This window comes from Toxorhynchites rutilus, chromosome 2 (genome assembly GCF_029784135.1).
Source record: "Toxorhynchites rutilus septentrionalis strain SRP chromosome 2, ASM2978413v1, whole genome shotgun sequence".
NCBI classification, from domain to species: Eukaryota; Metazoa; Arthropoda; class Insecta; order Diptera; family Culicidae; genus Toxorhynchites; species Toxorhynchites rutilus.
The window spans coordinates 93,646,215-93,665,706 of NC_073745.1; the positions used below are offsets into that span (position 1 = coordinate 93,646,215).

At 38.6% G+C, this 19,492-nt stretch overlaps 2 protein-coding genes across 2 annotated transcripts; one reads left to right on the forward strand and one right to left on the reverse strand.

The window, feature by feature from the left end:
• Nucleotides 1-1,960: 1,960 nt before the first annotated feature.
• On the reverse strand, nt 1,961-3,259 carry LOC129771312 (uncharacterized). The gene is made up of 2 exons (XM_055774831.1): nt 3,174-3,259; nt 1,961-2,656 (listed from the first exon to the last, which is right to left on the reverse strand). The coding sequence occupies exons 1-2, from the start codon at nt 3,189-3,191 to the stop codon at nt 2,054-2,056; spliced, it is 621 nt and encodes a 206-aa protein (XP_055630806.1). The 5' UTR covers nt 3,192-3,259; the 3' UTR covers nt 1,961-2,053.
• Nucleotides 3,260-9,134: 5,875 nt separating this feature from the next.
• Nucleotides 9,135-12,020, forward strand: LOC129765941 (uncharacterized). Its single transcript, XM_055766396.1, has one exon. The coding sequence runs from the start codon at nt 9,135-9,137 to the stop codon at nt 12,018-12,020; it is 2,886 nt and encodes a 961-aa protein (XP_055622371.1).
• Nucleotides 12,021-19,492: the final 7,472 nt, after the last annotated feature.

Consider the following 19,492-nt stretch of genomic DNA (forward strand, 5'->3'; position numbering starts at 1 on the left):
ATATTTTTGACGTAGGACTACGTCTTTCTTTTTGTACATAGGGGGCTCACTCTGAGAAAAATGTGACGAATAATTACGGGATTTCAAATGCATATTACGCAAAAGCTTTAATGCGGTATATGTTATGCTATACACCATTAGATAGGAAATTTATGCAGCAATTTTCTTGATTATAACTCAAATAGTGAAGATGGTAAAACAAGTAAACAATTTAGCGAAAGAACTAGTTCGCCAACTAGATTGAACGAACGGTCGTTCTTTTTTAAAGGACGATAGACTTATCAAGCAAACAGAATCAAATTTGGCATGACAATTGGAATTTTTCGGAAAGTTCTGAAGGAAAATGGGAAAATTCTAAAAATTCAATTCGCATATGTTCGACAATTACATATTGACAAGCGTTGTTAGCCTATTTAATGTTTGAGCTAACGAAATTGATCTTTGTTCGAAAGCGGAAATGTATTTTAATGTAATAAAACGCACTCCTAAGAATGGATCGCCGAATGTGTTGATAAGAGCAAAACTCGAGAAAGGAATTGTCTGATTTAGGACTGTCTTTATTCCATCATAATTTTTGTATCTAACATTTATTCCATGTAACGGAGAAACATTTTATTTGCAAGTGGTTGATAAATCTTGAACGAGAATTGTGTCTGAAAATAATCTGATAATATAATGTCGAGTTTTGGTAGTAGTACTGAACTTTTATAGTAAAAAATAATTTTAAAGGGTAGATTAGTTGATCGATCAATGAACAGTTCTGCGATTGGACCCATGAACGTGCGCTTAGTAAGAAAACGTGGATGTGATAACGAAAAATAAATTTTGGGCGGGACGAAAATTGCCGGGTCAGTTAGCCTTATATATAAACGCTTGATATATGAACTGAAATCGTTCCGAGGATAGAATTAGAATTGCCAAGTCTTGAATGGGAGATTATTTGGAAGAATGTGCACCAGAGTTTCTTATCCACAAGTGGAAAAAATGCCCTATTTATAATTCTAAATGACATTGCCCCATGTAAAAATAAACTGTTTCGCCATTCTATACGTGGGACAGACTCTCGATTTGTGATACCTGTGGGACCGTAGATTCATCCATGCATCGCATAAAAAAAGTGTACAACATCCAAAATTATTTGCAACTGGGTATTATATATAATCAATGAAAAAATGAGGATAAAAATTTGTGACCCAGAAGAAATGATCGTAAAAAAATTAATGGCAAATAAACAAACGAAAAGGCAGCTCCATGGCTATGGACAGAACTCTTTTGCCTATAATTTGATATATTTTGAATCTTGTTCAATGTACCATTTCCGCAAAACCATAAGGGAAAAAAGATGGAACAGCCAATTATTGTTTAGAAAGCACTTCGGAAATTACTTGAATGTTTGTTAATGTAGGTTAAGAAAGGTTAAGTTAGTATAATCCCGAATAGGCCGCGGGTAAACGGCCTCCCATTAAATTTTAAGTTAGGTTAAGATTGTCAGTCCAATAAAGAAATGTGTAAGGGCATTTGTGGGTGGATGTGAGAATGGTAAATGTTGGAATGGTAAATGTGTGAATGTTATGTGAGAACGTGAACTGATCCCGAGTAGGTCACGGCTAAACGGTCCCACAGACAAATCTTGAATTGAGATTGATGGAAGCAAAATGAAAATGTAACAGTTATATTAGACACTTTGTACAGATTACTGTTTCTGTAAATTATTGTTTCAATTTGTGAATAAAAAATAAAAAAAGGTAGGTCCTCAAAGTCAATAGTGAAATAGTGAAGTGAAATAGTGAAATACTGTAAAATCGTCTGTCCGAACCCAATTTGAAGTGCCGAAGGCGAAACAGAAAATTATCACGTTATCTGCCATGATACTTGTGCATCACGAAATGATTTTTTTATATTTTCTGTGAATGTGGGAAATTAAATACAAAATATTTTACCATTTATGTTTTAATTGTCTGAGGTTTTATTTCATCAGGTAACAAACGTATTTTGTTCAATGATCACGCTCGAGTTCAGTTAAGCATTCCAATTCCAAACCGTTAATTTTTCATTAATGTTGGGGTGGGCCGTACACTGAGGAAGGTGCGGTGTACTTTGGTGCAGCCGCGGCGTAGCTCGAGAAACCTCCGGACGAACCGCCGCCAAAACCAGCACCGCCACCGATTCCACCGCCAATGCCTCCACCGACTCCAGCTCCGGATCCGCCAGCAGAAAGAACGATCACTCGTCCAACATCGATAACCTGAGCACCACCGTTGGCACCGCCTCCGAAACCGGATCCACCACTGACTCCACCGCCGAATCCGGATCCACCACCGAAGCTTCCACCGAATCCACCGCTGGAACCAGCGCTAGTGGATGCAACGTATCCTCCGCTCGAGCCACCACCGAATCCACCACCGAGTCCTCCGCTGAATCCAGAGCCTCCGCCAACTCCACCGCCGGAACCACCACCGGTTGCAAGGATGATAGTAGTTACTCCACCGCTACCACCACCGCCGCCAGAGCTGCCTCCGAAATCAGCACCTCCCCCGAAACCAGATCCACCGCCAATTCCACCACCGATGCCACCGCCCGAGGTGAACGATGGGACAGAGTAGGCATATCCAACGGGTTCGGCCATTACGGCTCCTGCCATAAGCAGCATGGAAAGCTGTAAAAATAAGAGAAATTAGATTAGTGTCAGGAAATAATGAAATACCCCAAAAGGAATCAATGAATGAGTGAGCAGTATTGAATCAAAATGTGCATTCAAAGTTTTTAAAAAATACAATTTCAAATTTATCGTTTATGAACTGATGAATATTGGAAATTCAGTGTCACTTTGTCATTCATTGAGAAGGCGAAGGATTATATTATATTCCCCGATTTTTTATCTCAAATGAAATCAGTACCAGTTTCTTTTTTCAATTATTGCCACTTATCAATTCTGCCGAAACTATGTTAATTAGGGACGGTTCATTGATCAGATATTGACAATTCGATGAATTCATTTTTTTTTATTTAACAGTGCCGATAAAATGTTCGTAATGCAAGTTCCCATTTTGAGATTTAAATCTGAGTAAACGTATCGGCACAAAAATATAGACGGATTTTGTGCCTTATGTGGAGTGATTTTCTTCACGTTTGTTTTTTTCAACTACCGGATCTCATTTCCTAGTCACACCTACCACTTTGATCTTCAACATGTTTGCACTAGTTATACTAAACGGCACTTGCTCTGACTGAATTCTGCTCGAGACCTTCTCTGGAAGACCACGATGAGGACTGTGATGACACCTCCCAGCACGGACCCACTTATATACGGACGGCTAGAAAGGTTTTTGGTCCTCTTCTTGGTTATCATCCCGGTCGTTTCTGGATCTCGGCTTCGGAAATGTGCTCGAAAGATAGGCTCCAGACTGGTTGGAAAATAAAAATAAGAACGAACGCGGATGGTACCGCGGCTGATAACTATTTTTAGGGGCGAGCCTTCTGATCGTATTCGCGTTTTTTAGGTCTTAGGAGAAGACAAATCTGCATGTTAGCAAGAATGGCCGGTTAGAGTTAGAATTAGTGAATAGAAAATTTGTGCTGAAATAGCGCAAGTGCTGAACAGTATGTGGGCGCCATAAGTGGAAAGTAAATTAGTTCGTTTCACATCGGCATATAGTTCGAATGTTTAGTCGGGAGCAGTTGTGCTTCTGTAGAATTCATTCAAATAGTATTAACAAGAATTAACACGTCGAAAAACTTAAGTGAGCAATTGCTATTAGTCAAAAAATATATAATAAATCTTATGTGCTCAGTTCCAGTGCATGGGACAGTGGATGAAGTTCATCATTACTATATCAATTTTCAGTTAAAAATGGATTCTTATATATTTGTAAAATAATCAACCGTGATTGAATTGAAAAAATGTGATGTTTAAGTCGCCGATGATCTTAGATCAAATCTTGTACATTACTGATCTGATTGTTACATAAAGCATCACCCGATTTTATGAAAGTACGCGAGATTTGCAATAAAAAAGGTACAGGCAAAACTTTTTCTAATCGCTACTGTTCCCGAGATACAGTGATTCTGAAACAAAATTTACCTAATATTTCGGTCGTTTTCGGAAGTTTTTCGAGTTTTAAAATCTAACTTCTATTTTATCTACAGAAACTGGAATAAATGAATGGTATTTTTTGTGTTCCTTGAATAGTAATCAAATCCGCTCCGTTGTAGTTGCATAGTAAAAAAAATTTGCGTTAGTTGCTCCACATTACACTTTTGGGCCCAATCGAATAGTCCCTCTGCATTTTGATGTGATTTTCACGTTATCCTTGTCCACGGAGAGGGGGGAGGGGGTATAGAATGTGTCCACGTGGACACGAAGAATAAATATTTTTTCAAATATAATCACCGACACATTTTAAATAAAATAAAAGCTATTCCGTATTCAAGAATTCTAAAACTGCGCCCAACCTGAGTTTATCGTATTTATCATTAAACGGATTGAGCTGCCTGAGAGTGTTTCATATATTTTTACTAAATTATTGAACTTTTTTACTGAAATCCATACTCTGGAAATAATTCACGTAAACTGTGGATAACCGAGCTATTCCTATGACCCTATGACTTTTATAGTTACGGGCAATGCATAGACGTTCATAGCCAAAAACTATAAAAATTCAGCGATTCGGTTTAAAGGGAACAACTATAATGGTTGAGTTTTCATGATATTACGCATATGATTTTTTCATCAAATATAATTTTCTATACATTTTGTTCTATCTCGAGAACAGTTAGTGATACGATAAAAATGTATATAATTTATCATGCAGAATTACGTGTAAAATCAATTTTTCTGTATTACTTTTCTCTCTGTATTACTTACTGTATTCAAAGTGTTGGAATTTCGTCAATTCCTATGAATTAATATTAACATTTGCGTAAGATGATCCATGCAACACCAGTCGTCAAACTTTAGTCAATTGACCCAGTATTCTAATATTTTTTTGTGAAAACTTCGCCTAGAGTGTAGTTGTAAAAAAATTGAATTGATGAATTGGAATACCTTCTAGAAGCCGGAAAAAAAATATTTTTCCTTGTTTTTAAGGGTTTTATTATTTTTCTCCCAAAAATGCATTATAAATTTGATTGTTTCTATCAACAAAATTGAGGCTCTTCAACCATTCTACAATTCCTTCCCTTGAAACCACAATGTATTTATATTGTTATTGTATTGTTATCTTCCATTATTTAAAATGTTTTACAACAGAATGTTATGCTAAATTTTCTCATCTTTCAAATGAATGCAATTGAATCATACTAGAAGCGTAATTTTGAATTGGGGTCAACTTAAGGCAAAAAAATGGGTCTCAAGAAATGTTCAATAATTCTATATATATATATATATATATATATATATATATATATATATATATATATATATATATATATATATATATATATATATATATATATATATATATATATATATATATATATATATATATATATATATATATATATATATATATATATATATATATATATATATATTAATACGCTTTTAATACCTTCTGAAAATTCTCCGAACTATGGTGGACAAGGTTTCGTATTGTGCTACCGACGAAAGGTGAATCGGAAATCCAGAGTGGAGATTAATCAACATTTGATGTGATCGATCATATTCCGAAGTGGGGAGAACTGCACTAAACAGAAAAAGTAATAAAGAACCAGAATACGACATCGAAAAAATTGAATGGTTTTGGGAACGCTGTAACTCTGTCATAAAACAATATATATATATATATATATATATATATATATATATATATATATATATATATATGTATATATATATATATATATATATATATATATATATATATATATATGTATATATATATATATATATATATATATATATATTAATACGCTTTTAATACCTTCTGAAAATTCTCCGAACTATGGTGGACAAGGTTTCGTATTGTGCTACCGACGAAAGGTGAATCGGAAATCCAGAGTGGAGATTAATCAACATTTGATGTGATCGATCATATTCCGAAGTGGGGAGAACTGCACTAAACAGAAAAAGTAATAAAGAACCAGAATACGACATCGAAAAAATTGAATGGTTTTGGGAACGCTGTAACTCTGTCATAAAACAATGCATTTGTCAAAGCAATAAATGGGTTTTGTATAGAACATTTCAAAGTTTTCACAACTTGCTGTGCAATCCTTATGTCATCATAATCATAATCCAATAATCCAAATAATCATAATCCAAATAATCATAATCCAAAATGAAAGGATAATTTTTCATTCGATCGAGAATATCTCTGTAAAACAGATCGTAGTCGAATTTCATATAAATCAAATGGAAACGAATTAATCAGGTTGTTGCGTACAACGCAATATAGATGGAATGAACCAACCAACAGCCAGCCGTTCCATCTCCCCAACACAGACATCACATCCGATCATCGAAGAAATAAATCCCCCCAACACAAATTGGTATAAATAGAGGAGCGCAATCGAGAACAAGTCATTCCACATCCAAACTCTGTAAAGTGAACATCGAAATATATATAATAGTTGAATTGTCACACACGTGTTTCTATTGTGTAGCTTGCCAGGCCTTTCTCGCCACAAAAGTCTTTTTTAAGACTAAAGAGTAAATAGTAAAGTTTTCTACAGTCCTCTGGTTACCGTTGCAGTAGTTCTACTGCCCCCACCTGAGGAAATTCCCAGCAACATCTAGGATTTGTTTCAGCCTGTGTCGCTGACCCACCGACGGGATTTCTTCACCGTACCATCGCGTGCAACAAGCCGCGATCGGATATCACCCGTTCCGTAGCGAACATTTTGGTCCCCACCGAACCGGATTTTTTGGTCGATGAGATCATCGAAGGAAGTCATCTGCATCCACATCTGCATTTCAAGCTGCAAGTGCCGTGGCTTGGCATAAAAGACATTGTGCATAATTGGAAACTGTGTGTGGCATTGTCATGAAAAATCAATAGTTCATTGTGACAAGAAAACAATAGTTTATTGTTGCGTCACAATAGACAATAGCGTCAGTGAAATAAGAGCATTATGTAGTGAACACAATACAGTATTGTTTCAAGAACAATAGACATTGGTATGCGAACAATAGCAAATTGTTATGTGAACAATACAGTGACATTGTGAATAGCCACTAAGTTAAAGTAACAAAGCGCATTGAACTCTTAACAAGCGCAACAGTGAATTTGTGAAATTATTCCGAAAGTCGGAACAAAGCCCAAAAGGAGGTTGTTTTGTGGTTCCGGATATCATCGAAGACTCGACGACCATCATCACGGATTGGCACGGATTGGCGCGGATTGGCGTGGACTGGTGTGCGACGGCACGAGGCGGCACGAGACGGCAAGCCTTACTCACTAAAGGCGGTGAGTAAAGTGTATCATTTTTATGATTTGTGATAAAATACACTGAATAAAAACGGATTATTGACACGATTATATTAACATTTATGTAACAATGGCGCAATTGAGAGAGCATGTGAAAGTTCTCCACGTTACTGCCAAGTCGATTTTAGCCATCGATCAGTTTATTCAAAATTACAACCCAGAAGATGATCGCGATAAAATTGATTTGCGTCTTTCGAGACTGGAAACATTATTCGAACGTTACATAAATGCATCAATTGCCGTTGAATTAATTGTGGATGAAAATAATGAAGAAGGAGAGAAAACGAAGTATTATGAAATATGTGACTTTTTATTATCACAGAAAGTGAATAAACCGCCATCGGAAAGTTTAACACCGTTTTCTTCGTCTGTTGTGCGGTTGCCTAAAATTAACTTGCCAACTTTTGATGGAGATGTTAAGAATTGGATCCCTTTTCGAGACACATATCAGAGTCTGATCCATGGAAACAAAGGTTTAGCACCCATAGATAAATTCCATTATCTAATGGCGTCACTTGTCGGACCGGTCAAAAGATTGTTGGATACAATAAAAATCACTGCGGATAATTATGAGATTGCATGGACTATCTTAGTCAATAGATATGATAATAAGCGTTTCCTAATACATAATCATCTTACTGCTCTTTTTGGTATTGAGCCTGTTCACAAGGAAAATTCACATGCAATACTAACTCTCGTCGACAAATTTGAGCGTCATGTTAAAATTCTTAATTCATTGGGGGAACCAACTGCGGCATGGAGTTCTATACTGGTTCATATGATGTGCAGTCGATTAGACAAAATTACGCATTGTGCAATCGTCACATTCAGTTCCCGAAATTCATCGTTTAGACACACCTTGAACTGCTGTGTTCTACCCAAAATTACAAATGACCTTCCCGCTATGAAAATCAACAAGTCTCATTGGAATATTCCTCACGATTTGCAATTAGCAGATCCTGGGTTTGCAACTCCTCAAAAAATCGATATGATTATCGGCGCACAGCTATTTTATAGCCTATTATGCAACGGTCAACTTTCTCTTGGCGACCGTGAAGGAAGTCAACCTATATTACAGCATACAGTGTTAGGTTGGGTAGTCAGTGGACCAGTATCCATCAAAGATTGCGGTACTGAATCCTCCAGTGTTGCCTTGCATTGCACAGTCTCCGAACTCGAACATCAACTCACAAAATTTTGGGAGCTTGAAAGCTGCGAAGAAACTCGAAGCCTATCTCAGAAAGAAATGGCTTGCGAGAAGTTATTTTCTGCAACCACTGAACGAACTGAATCTGGACGGTTCGTTGTACGTCTCCCAATAAAGGAGAATAAGTTGAGTCAACTTGGCGACTCAAAATCCACCGCTCTTCGTAGATTCAATTTGCTAACAAGAAGATTATCAAAATGTACTCAACTCAAGGAACTATATTCCAATTTCATGCAAGAATATTTAACTCTTGACCACATGCGTCCTGTGGACACAATCGAAGAAGATAACCGTTCTTATTATTTACCGCACCACCCAGTGATTAAACCAGCTAGTACAACGACAAAATGTAGGGTCGTATTTGATGGGTCATGCAAGTCCTCCACAGGAATATCTCTGAACGACTGTCTGATGGTAGGACCAACCATCCAAGAAACGTTATTCTCCATTGTCGTACGTTTCCCATCCATGAAGTTGCATTAGTTGCTGATGTTACCATGATGTATCGTCAGATATCGATTCACCCCGACGATAGACACCTCCAACGCATAGTTTGGCAACAAGAAACAGATCCTGATCCTCGTTCCTACGAACTTAGCACCGTAACATACGGCACAGCAAGCGCTCCGTATCTTGCAACTCGTTGCTTACAGCAACTTTCATTTGACTACTCGAAACATGAAAATGATTATGCATCCAGAATAGCAACAGATTTTTACGTAGATGATTTTCTCAGTGGCGTCGATACAGTTCCAGAGGCCATTCAGCTACGCCACGAAGTTCAACGAATTCTCTGCTCAGCTGGATTTCAACTTAGGAAATGGGCATCGAACTCATCTGAACTGATGTCCCATATTCCCGATTATTTGAAGGACAACAGATCGATTCTAGAAATAGACAACGGTACCAGTAATTCCATTAGCACATTGGGACTACTGTGGCATCCCGAATCAGATACCTTTCACTTCAAGGTTCCGGAAGTGTTCAATGATCGCACAATTACTAAGCGAGTTGTTGTGTCAGAAATGGCAAAATTGTTCGACCCGTTGGGTTTTCTCGGGCCAGTAATTATTACTGCCAAAATGTTTGTACAACGTTTATGGCAAGCAAATGTTTCTTGGGACGATATATTATCTGCAGATTTGGCCGAATTCTGGATTGGTTACAGGAGTAATTTGGCAGCTCTCTCCTTCATAGTGATTCCCCGTTTAATAAAGGCACATAGAGCAGGTAATCAACTTCAAATACATGGGTTTTGCGACGCCTCAAAGGATGCTTACGGTGCCTGTATATACATCCGGAGCATCGGAGAAGATGGTACAGTAATAGTTCGTCTACTCACTGCAAAATCACGTGTAGCTCCCATAAAATCAATATCTATACCCCGACTGGAGCTTTGTTCTGCTGTATTACTCAGCAATCTATATCGTAAGGTAGCTGAGAGCCTAAGTATTATCACTAAACCACAATTCTGGTCTGATTCCATGATAACTCTTCATTGGATCGCTAATTCTCCATCGAAGTACCAGACCTTCGTAGCCAATCGAATCGCAGAAGTACAAAGGTTAACGGAAGGAAGCGTATGGAAGCATGTGGCTGGTAGTGAGAACCCCGCTGACCTAATCTCTCGCGGTGCAACTCCCAGTGAACTAGCTAATTCTGCATTGTGGTGGAAAGGTCCGCCTTGGTTGTCGTACGATTCATCACTTTGGAATAATAACTCCACCCAGTTTGATCCAACACATGTAGCCTCCGAAGTCCTCGAAGAAAAATCAATTATGAAGCTTGCGGCGGTTGCGCGTCAAAATGATACCCCAGATGAACCTTCTTTCATCGAACGCTTCTCGTCATTTTCGAAACTTCTCCGAATTGCCGCTTATTGTCGACGTTTTATACAGAGATGCCGATTGAAAAGACGTGGAATTCCAGTCGATAGTCCTTCATACCTAACTGCCGAAGAACTTCGTAATGCGTTACTCGGCTTGATTACAGTAGTACAAAGTGAAACCTTCAAGCACGAGATTACACTCGTCCGTAAAAACCAACTAAATAATTTAAATAAATCTCCAATACGATCGTTAAATCCCTTCATCCAAGATGGAATACTTCGGGTTGGTGGCCGGCTGAGCCACTCTACGTATTGCTTTGAACGAAAACATCCTGTAATACTACCAGCATCTCATCATTTCACTACACTTCTCATCGAATCAGTTCATAGGAAACTCCTCCATGCTGGACCTCGACTTATGATCGCTCACATCCCTGAACGCTTCTGGCCACTCAACCTCCGTAACATGGTACGGAAACACGTCCGCAACTGCATCCGATGCTTCAAGGTCCATCCTCGCTCCGAAAGTCAGTTGATGGGTCAATTGACTACCGTCCGCATTACTCCGGCCAGAGCATTTTTAAACACCGGAGTTGACTTCTGCGGTCCTCTGCAACTGAAGGTCTCCGTGAGAAGCAAATCAGCGTCGCCAATCAAAGGCTATGTAGCCGTTTTCGTGTGCATGGCAACAAAGGCGGTTCATTTGGAATTAGCAAGTGATCTCACATCAGAAAGCTTCATCGCTGCCTTGAAGCGTTTCGTCGCACGACGTGGGTTGCCTGTAAATATTTATTGCGATAATGGTACCAATTTTACAGGAGCCGAAAGGGAACTGCGAACGCTATTGAAGCAATTCAAACAGCAACAACAGTTAACAGCATTCTGCGCAGAAACAACCATTGACTTCCACTTCATACCAGCACGATCTCCAACATTCGGCGGCTTATGGGAAGCGGCAGTGAGGTCGCTGAAACATCACCTGCGTAGAGTCGTCGTCCTCGAGATCATCACAGCTGAAGCCATGCAGACAGTGCTCTGTCAGATCGAAAGTTGCCTGAATTCTCGTCCGTTGACAGCACTCTCCGAAGACCCTAATGATCTGGAAGCACTCACCCCGGGACATTTTTTGGTTGGATCGGCGCTCCAATCAATCCCGGAACCCGACCTTGCCGAAATTCCCGCCAATCGACTGTCGATATGGCAAGCCATGCAGCGCAAGACTCAAGACTTTTGGAAGTTGTGGTCCAAGGATTATCTGCACCAGCTTCAACAACGCACAAAACATTTCTTCAAGCGTCCCAACATCCTGGTTGGAATGCTGGTGCTGATCAAGGAGGACAACCTGCCGCCGCTGAAGTGGAGTGTAGCTCGCATCACCGCCGTACATCCTAGTACCGACGGCCTGGTACGTGTTGTAACTGTCCGAGTGCCATCCGGTGCAATCTACGATCGCCCTGTGGTTAAGGTCTGCATCCTCCCGATCGACGTGTCATCCACGGGACCATCCGGAATAGAACCAAGATCACCAGCAACAGCCGAGCATCCTGAGACTCCTTGAATGGAATGCATATTCCATTGGTGGCCGGTATGTTGCGTACAACGCAATATAGATGGAATGAACCAACCAACAGCCAGCCGTTCCATCTCCCCAACACAGACATCACATCCGATCATCGACGAAATAAATCCCCCCAACTCAAATTGGTATAAATAGAGGAGCGCAATCGAGAACAATTCATTCCACATCCAAACTCTGTAAAGTGAACATCGAAATATATCTTCTTCTTCTTCTTATATGGCACTAACGTTCCTAGAGGAACTCCGCCGTCTCAACGTAGCATTACTTGCGTCATTTTCATTAGTACTTAGTTGAGATTTCTATGCCAAATAACACGCCTTGAATGCATTCTGAGTGGCAAGCTCTAGAATACGCGTGACCACAGTGCAAGTCAGAGGAAATTTCTTTGAAGAAAAATTTCCCCGACCAGAACGGGAATCGAACCCGAACCCCCGGCATGTTAGGTTTGACGCTAACCACTCGGCCACGGGAGCACAAAAAATATATATAATAGTTGAATTGTCGAAATATATATAATAGTTGAATTGTCACACACTTTTTTCTATTGTGTAGCTTGCTAGGCCTTTCTCGCCACAAAAGTCTTTTTTTAAGACTAAAGAGTAAATAGTAAAGTTTTCTACAGTCCACTGGTTACCGTTGCAGTAGTTCTACTGCCCCCACCTGAGGAAATTCCCAGCAACATCCAGGATTTGTTTTAGCCTGTGTCGCTGACCCACCGACGGGATTTCTTCACCGTACCATCGCGTGCAACAAGCCGCGATCGGATATCACCCGTTCCGTAGCGAACACAGGTTGATTGGATTATTACGGGCGAGGATGTCAAAGGATTTTCAGATGGAATAAGTACACTTTTGAAACAAAGCTGTGAACTTAAAATAACATTATCGTATCAAATATGTATTTTATGTGATATCAGCACATTTTTTAGCAACTGTTTGAAAAATCGTGAATTAAAATTGCATTTCAAAATAATTTTAAATTCATTCATTTTTATTCAATTGGCGTATGCAATCACAATAAGTAAAGCTCAAGATCAATCTTTGAAGTTGTGTAGTTTATATTCAGATGCGGATTGTTCCTCAACTGGTCAATTGTACTTTACGTGTTTTCAAATCAGATAGCCTTTATAATTTCGCTGATAATGGGAAAACAAAAATATATATATTGTATGCACACAAATATTTCAAAATTAAACGAAACATGTGCCTTGTTATGCTACTCATTTCTCTACCGTACAACAACAATGGGCCACAGTATAGCTGATACAGCAGGGTACAGCAAGTACAATTTGAAATAAAATGAACTCAATTTACATGGAATTTACATGGAATTTAGGCGCAATACACTCTATTATTTTAATTAAAAAGGTAAAAATGTCCACGTGGACAAAGGAGGGTAGGGGTATGAAAATGTCCACGCTTGTCCACGGAGGGGGAGGGGGGAGTCTAAAACAGTGCTTTTCCTGTCCACGTGGTATGGGACAGCCCCAAAGTATTCGATTGGCTGATGGACGATTAATTTCAAAAATCGGGGATCACTAGCCGTGTCATGTTATATACCGCATCACTTAAATAGCTCTAACTCGATAAATACTAGGATTTTCTATAAGTACTTTCTAGGGTATAATCTTGATTGCCTAAACTACAGAAATATGAAGGATAGAAAAATTTATCTTCTTCGATTTTCTCGACTAGAATACTGCCTTAAATACATATGTGCGACATAGTATCTATCTATTTTTCCATAAATCACGACCAAAACTTCATCCATAATATAAGGAGTTATCAGAGATCAGAGATTACATGCAGAGAATGTGTTACTCTGTTAGACAGAACACCGAATACTCTACCGAATACAGCGACATGTAGGACGGAATACGTGTAATGTTGTAATGGAGCTCTTCAAAGACTTTTTTTTTCGTTTGAATACACGTGCTGTCATGACAATGCATACGTTTTTACTCGACAACAGCAAAGGCTGTGTCGGTGTTGCTCATGATATCGTTTCGCAAGTGAATGTATTCTTTCGTAAACCGCTTCTGTTGATTGTGTCTTAGGAATCACAGTCGTTCGCTCTCTTCCTTCGCTTACATGTCGATCATAAATTGTCTACACAACTCACGGCATCGTAGAATTGCGTTGTACTGACTATGGCGAATCTTATGTTGAACCCATCAAGCGCACTCTTTTGTTTGTTTCATCTCCTCCAACCCCATGTTCATAAATATTGATACAGAATGAAAAATTATGTTCATAATAAATGAAGTACCTGTGGAGGGAGCTCGTTGTTCAATATTTATGCAATATTCGTCTTGTCCCATCAGAACAGATGGGAAATTTTTCGTCAAAGAAACCCTTTTGACTTGCACTACAGTCTCACATATTCTTGAGCTTTGTGGTGTTACAAATTGAAAAGCGAAGATCGTACGCATCGTGGAAAATGTCCAATTTCGAAGGTTGATTGCTCAGTTATTTCTTGATGGATTTACATGATTTTTGCATCAATCGGTTTGGACACTCCATAACAATATCTAAATATATAAAAGTGGATTTCTGTTCTGTCTGTTTGAATTTTTTGCATCAATTTTAAAAATGTGTGAAAATCACGTTTTTTATAGTGTTTTAGAAAATCTTCTTTAATTTTGTTAGTAGGTAAATTTTTAGCATTGTGTATCCCAAAAACTTCTGAGAACATTTCATATTGATACGTTCAGCAGTTTTTTCGAGCCAATCGATCAAAGTTTGGAGTAAATTAGAGCAACACTTCATCGCACACTGTACCGAAATTACAAAATGCTATGCGTACCCTCCAAATGAACGATTCGCAACTTCCGTTTTCATGCGTTTGTGGGTATGACGATTGTAGGAAGAGATGATACTCACACATATACTTACGTATTTTCACATATACCCACACACACTCTATCCTCTAATTATTACTTTGAAAATGCTGTTTATTTATATCCTTCCTGGAGTGCATTCAACTGTTTTGCAGATAGTTCCATAATCAATTATAGCTATGTTGACGGTCATTCTTATCCGAAGATGACGACAGTATCAACATTCTTCTTGATCTACTTAAATTGATTCTCTTCACTAATGCTCTCTGAGGAAACAAACATTTTTTCTTAGAATTGATCATCTATATTCCAGATACTGCTAAAATTTCAGAGTTTGATTTCATAAATATCTTGATCAATATCAGAAAAATCTTCTCTTGAATCTGTTACGTCCCTGAAAACTCTGGATATGTTCGTGCGGCTCGGCATTTTTGAGTTAAGTTTAATAACTAGATAAAAATATATATTTATTTTTCCCCTCAATATAATATTCATATCTTACTTACACTGCAAACTACCACAACTGTTTTTTTTTAAATTAACCCAATTGTCCTCAATATTGTGAGTATTTCAACTGCACTAATGTCAATATTACCTATTTCTACAGTATACAACAATTGTCAATGAGAAAACAAAATTGCATCACAATATATTACAAAATTAGAAAAAAATCCCAAATTTTGTGGCTTAGAATCGGTAATAGCTCTAGAAATTTTTATTGGCTGACACCGTAGTGGCAGATTGATGTTGTTTATAAGCAGTCTTGGAATTAGAAACATTAAAAATCGCGACGTCATTTTGACCGGTCGGTATAAATAGGTATACCACATATGTATATCAGAAAAATTGGAAGTGAGAGACCAAAATGATTTATAATATTGCTTAGAATCGGTAATAGCTCTAGAAATTTTTATTGGCTGACACCGTAGTGGCAGATTGATGTTGTTTATAAGCAGTCTTGGAATTAGAAACATTAAAAATCGCGACGTCATTTTGACCGGTCGGTATAAATAGGTATACCACATATGTATATCAGAAAAATTGGAAGTGAGAGACCAAAATGATTTATAATATTGATCAATACATGAGTTTAGAAAAAGTCATAACATCATTAAAAAATATAAAAATTAATTTCAATACGAAATCTTGCGAACAAATTATATAACCGGTCATTTTGACCGGTTGGTAGTTCTAGTGTTAATCAAGCAAATGAAACCAAATTTGGCATCTGGAGGTTTAGGGGGGCAAGAAACATTTCTAAGGTGTTTCAACACTCCTCCCACCTTTCTGAGGGGGAGAGGGGTCTGCCATAGAAATGAAACACAAATTTCTGCATAACACGAGAGCTAATCAAGCAAGTGAAATCAAATTAAGCATATGGAGGTTTTAGAGAGCAATAAATGTTTCTATGATGGTTAGACTCCCCACGCCCCTCTCTAAGGGGGGGCTGCCATACAAATGAAACACAAATTTCTGCATTACTCAAGAATTATTCAAACAAATGAAACTAAATTAGGTACATTGAGGTTTTATGGTGCAATAAATGTTTCTATGGCGATTAGACTCTCCACCCCCCTCTCTAAGGGAGAGCTGCCATAAAAATGAAACACAAATTCCTGCATTACTCGAGAATGATTCGAGCAAATGAAACCAAATCAGGCATTTTGAGGTTTTAGGGTGCAATAAATGTTTCTATGGTAGTTAGACTCTCCACCCCCTCTCTAAGGGGGGGGGGACTGCCATACAATGAAACACAAATTTCTGCATTACTCGAGAATTAATCAAGCAAATAAGGCCAAATTTTGCATGTGAAGGTTTTAGGGTGCAATAAATGTTTCTATGATGGTTGGACTCTCCACCCCCCTCTCTTGTTTTGGGCTGCCATACCAATGAAACACAAATTTCTGAATTACTCGAGAATTAATCAAGTAAACGAAACCAAATTTAGCATGTGGAGGTTTTAGGATGCAATAAATATTTGTATGGTGGTTAGACACTCCTCTCGCTCTCTAAGAGTGAGCTGTCATACAAATGAAACACGAATTTCTGCATAACTTGAAAACGAATCAAGCACAATTTGGGATGTGAGGGTTTTTGGGTATGAGAAATGTTTCTATAATGGTATAACATCCCTCCCTCCTCTGGAATGGAAAGGGAGTCCCATAAAAATATTACACATATTTCAACCAAAAATATTCCAACCAAACATGACAATTGAAAATTTTCGGAGAACTCTGAAGGAAAAAGGGAAAATGTCTTTATTCTATCATATTTTCTGTATAAAACATTTATTCCATGTAACGGAGAAACATGTTATTTGCAAGTGGTTGAAAAATCTTGAACGAGAATTGTGTTTGAAAATGATCTGATATTATAATGATGAGTTTTGTTAAAAATACTAGGACTTTTATAGTAAAAAAAAATAATTCAACGGGGACAAATAGAAGATCAATCAATGAACAATTCTGCGAACAACTTGCTCATAGTAAGAAAACGTGAATGTTTGGAGGTTGATAACAAAAACATATTTTGGGCGGGACGCAGTTTGCCGGGTCAGCTAGTATTACAATGAAAATTAGTAAAATAATCTATTTTATGAAGATAAAGATAGTTATGAAAGTAGCAATCTTTGCCCTAACGTCCAGTGCATCTGCACTCTGTAGAAATAAGAATACGGGACTGTCTAATGTTTGATTTACGTACACCCCCAATTATATACTCCATCCATTATGTTGATTCATACAAAAGTAACCGCTCCTTGGTTCAATGCAGCAGTTCCTGTCGTTACATTTCACTACTTGCAAAAGGTACTGGGATGTCTTTACGTGATGAGCAAACCACTCGATTGAATATCTAATTCCGCCTTACCGATTTTGGGAGTTTGCGGACTCAATATATTCTTCTTTGACTGGATTGCTAGGTTGTTCCACACATCAGCTGACGATTCCCCTGCATACACACAATTTTTCGTTTCCTATTCTGGGACCCTTGTTTTGAGTTTTTCGCCATGATCATGATCATGAGCAAGTATTGAATCTGCCAACTCCCGGGAAAGAGGAGCCAACCGGCGTTCAACTCGGTTTAAAGCACTATGTCCTGGAGCATTTGAAGTAACGAATATCGCATCGAGATTCAATCGGAAATATGTATGGTCTTTTTATGATGAGGGTACTCGTCTGGTTCTTCATCAATAAGAATATGAATTATGAACTGGCTTGATTATTCCTTGATGCCGAATAATCCTCAATTTAGGAAGCTCGCATACCCTTCCAAACGCATACGAGGTCATGAGAAAATGCTTTCGAAGAACGGTGCTTTCCTGCGCCGTTTGTTTAGCTTATGTTTAGCAGGCATGACAAAATCATGATCCGGTAGATAAACACGATATTCGACATGCATGATTCTTACTGGTGGCTGTTAAGCCCATTACAACACATGCTTTATCATCTTGACTCAGGAAACACACTTCATTCGGTCCCAGAATCGAAGCTAACTGCTCCAGCATGTTGGGGAGCGTGAATTTAGTCAGGAATGTAAATGGATTTTGTCACGTAACGATCACGGCGAAGGGCAGATATGAATCATTGAAGAAAGTAACATGTATTCCTCTATTATTGGCTGTTGCTGTGTTAACCAGGCTCTAGGAGAAAGCTAAGCGACGACATCGGTAGTTAGTTACTTTCTTGTAGATCTTAAGCTCTTCTCCCTTACAAGATGAATTTCAGTATCCAGCACAAATAATAAGAAACAAACAGTGATCATTTTTAACACTATGCGGACCGCTCACGAGATTGCAATGATTGTAGTGCGGTGCCTTTGGTGTCCACAAATTTCAATAGGTGATCGAATGTGACCTCGTTGATATCCATGTCTGCTCTTTTTTGATACCACTGCCGCCGTGTTTCGGGATCTAATTTTTCCTCGATGATGAACATTAGCCAAACGCGTTGCATGGCTTTCAGAGCACGAATTGTTTCATCAGAAGTGTCGTGCAATGACCTTAGTCCAGTTGCGGTAGCTGATGTCAACGTTGGTTGCTTCAGAAAGCGTCGGATGTGCTGTGCGGCAATCTCTAGCGGGCGATTGTACCTTTCCTTCAATTTTTGTAACGCTGTAGAATAGTTGGCGTCTTCGATGCGGAGGTGCGATATTAGCGACGCTGCATCACCAGCTAGGTTAGATTTCAGAAAGTACAATTTTTGGCCATCTTGTAGCGATGCATTATTGTCCACTGAGCTTTCGAACAAATCGATAAACGATTGCCATTCGAGGAAATTTCCACTGAATATTGGAATATTCACGCGCGGTAATTTAACATCACTATTGGCAGTAGCGGTTGTAGCGTTTAGTGATTGATTGGTGAAAGTAGATGAAAAGATTCGTAGAAACTCTGCTTGCTGTTCAGCCAATTGTTGAATGGCGTCGGCGCCAACTTTTGCAGTAGCGTGGCTACCGTGCGGTGTCGAGGATTGTTCGACTCTTCGCAATAATTTTAGAAGCGTGGTTTTTAACTCGATCGATTTTTCTTCGAAATTGGACATTTCATCAAGAACCGTATCCACTTCACTATCGGCACATACATTTACCATCCGCTTATGCACGTTCAGATAAC

Coding starts and splice junctions, on each gene's coding strand:
- LOC129765941 (XM_055766396.1), top strand. CDS start 9,135: ATGTATCGTCAGATATCGATTCACCCCGACGATAGACACCTCCAACGC.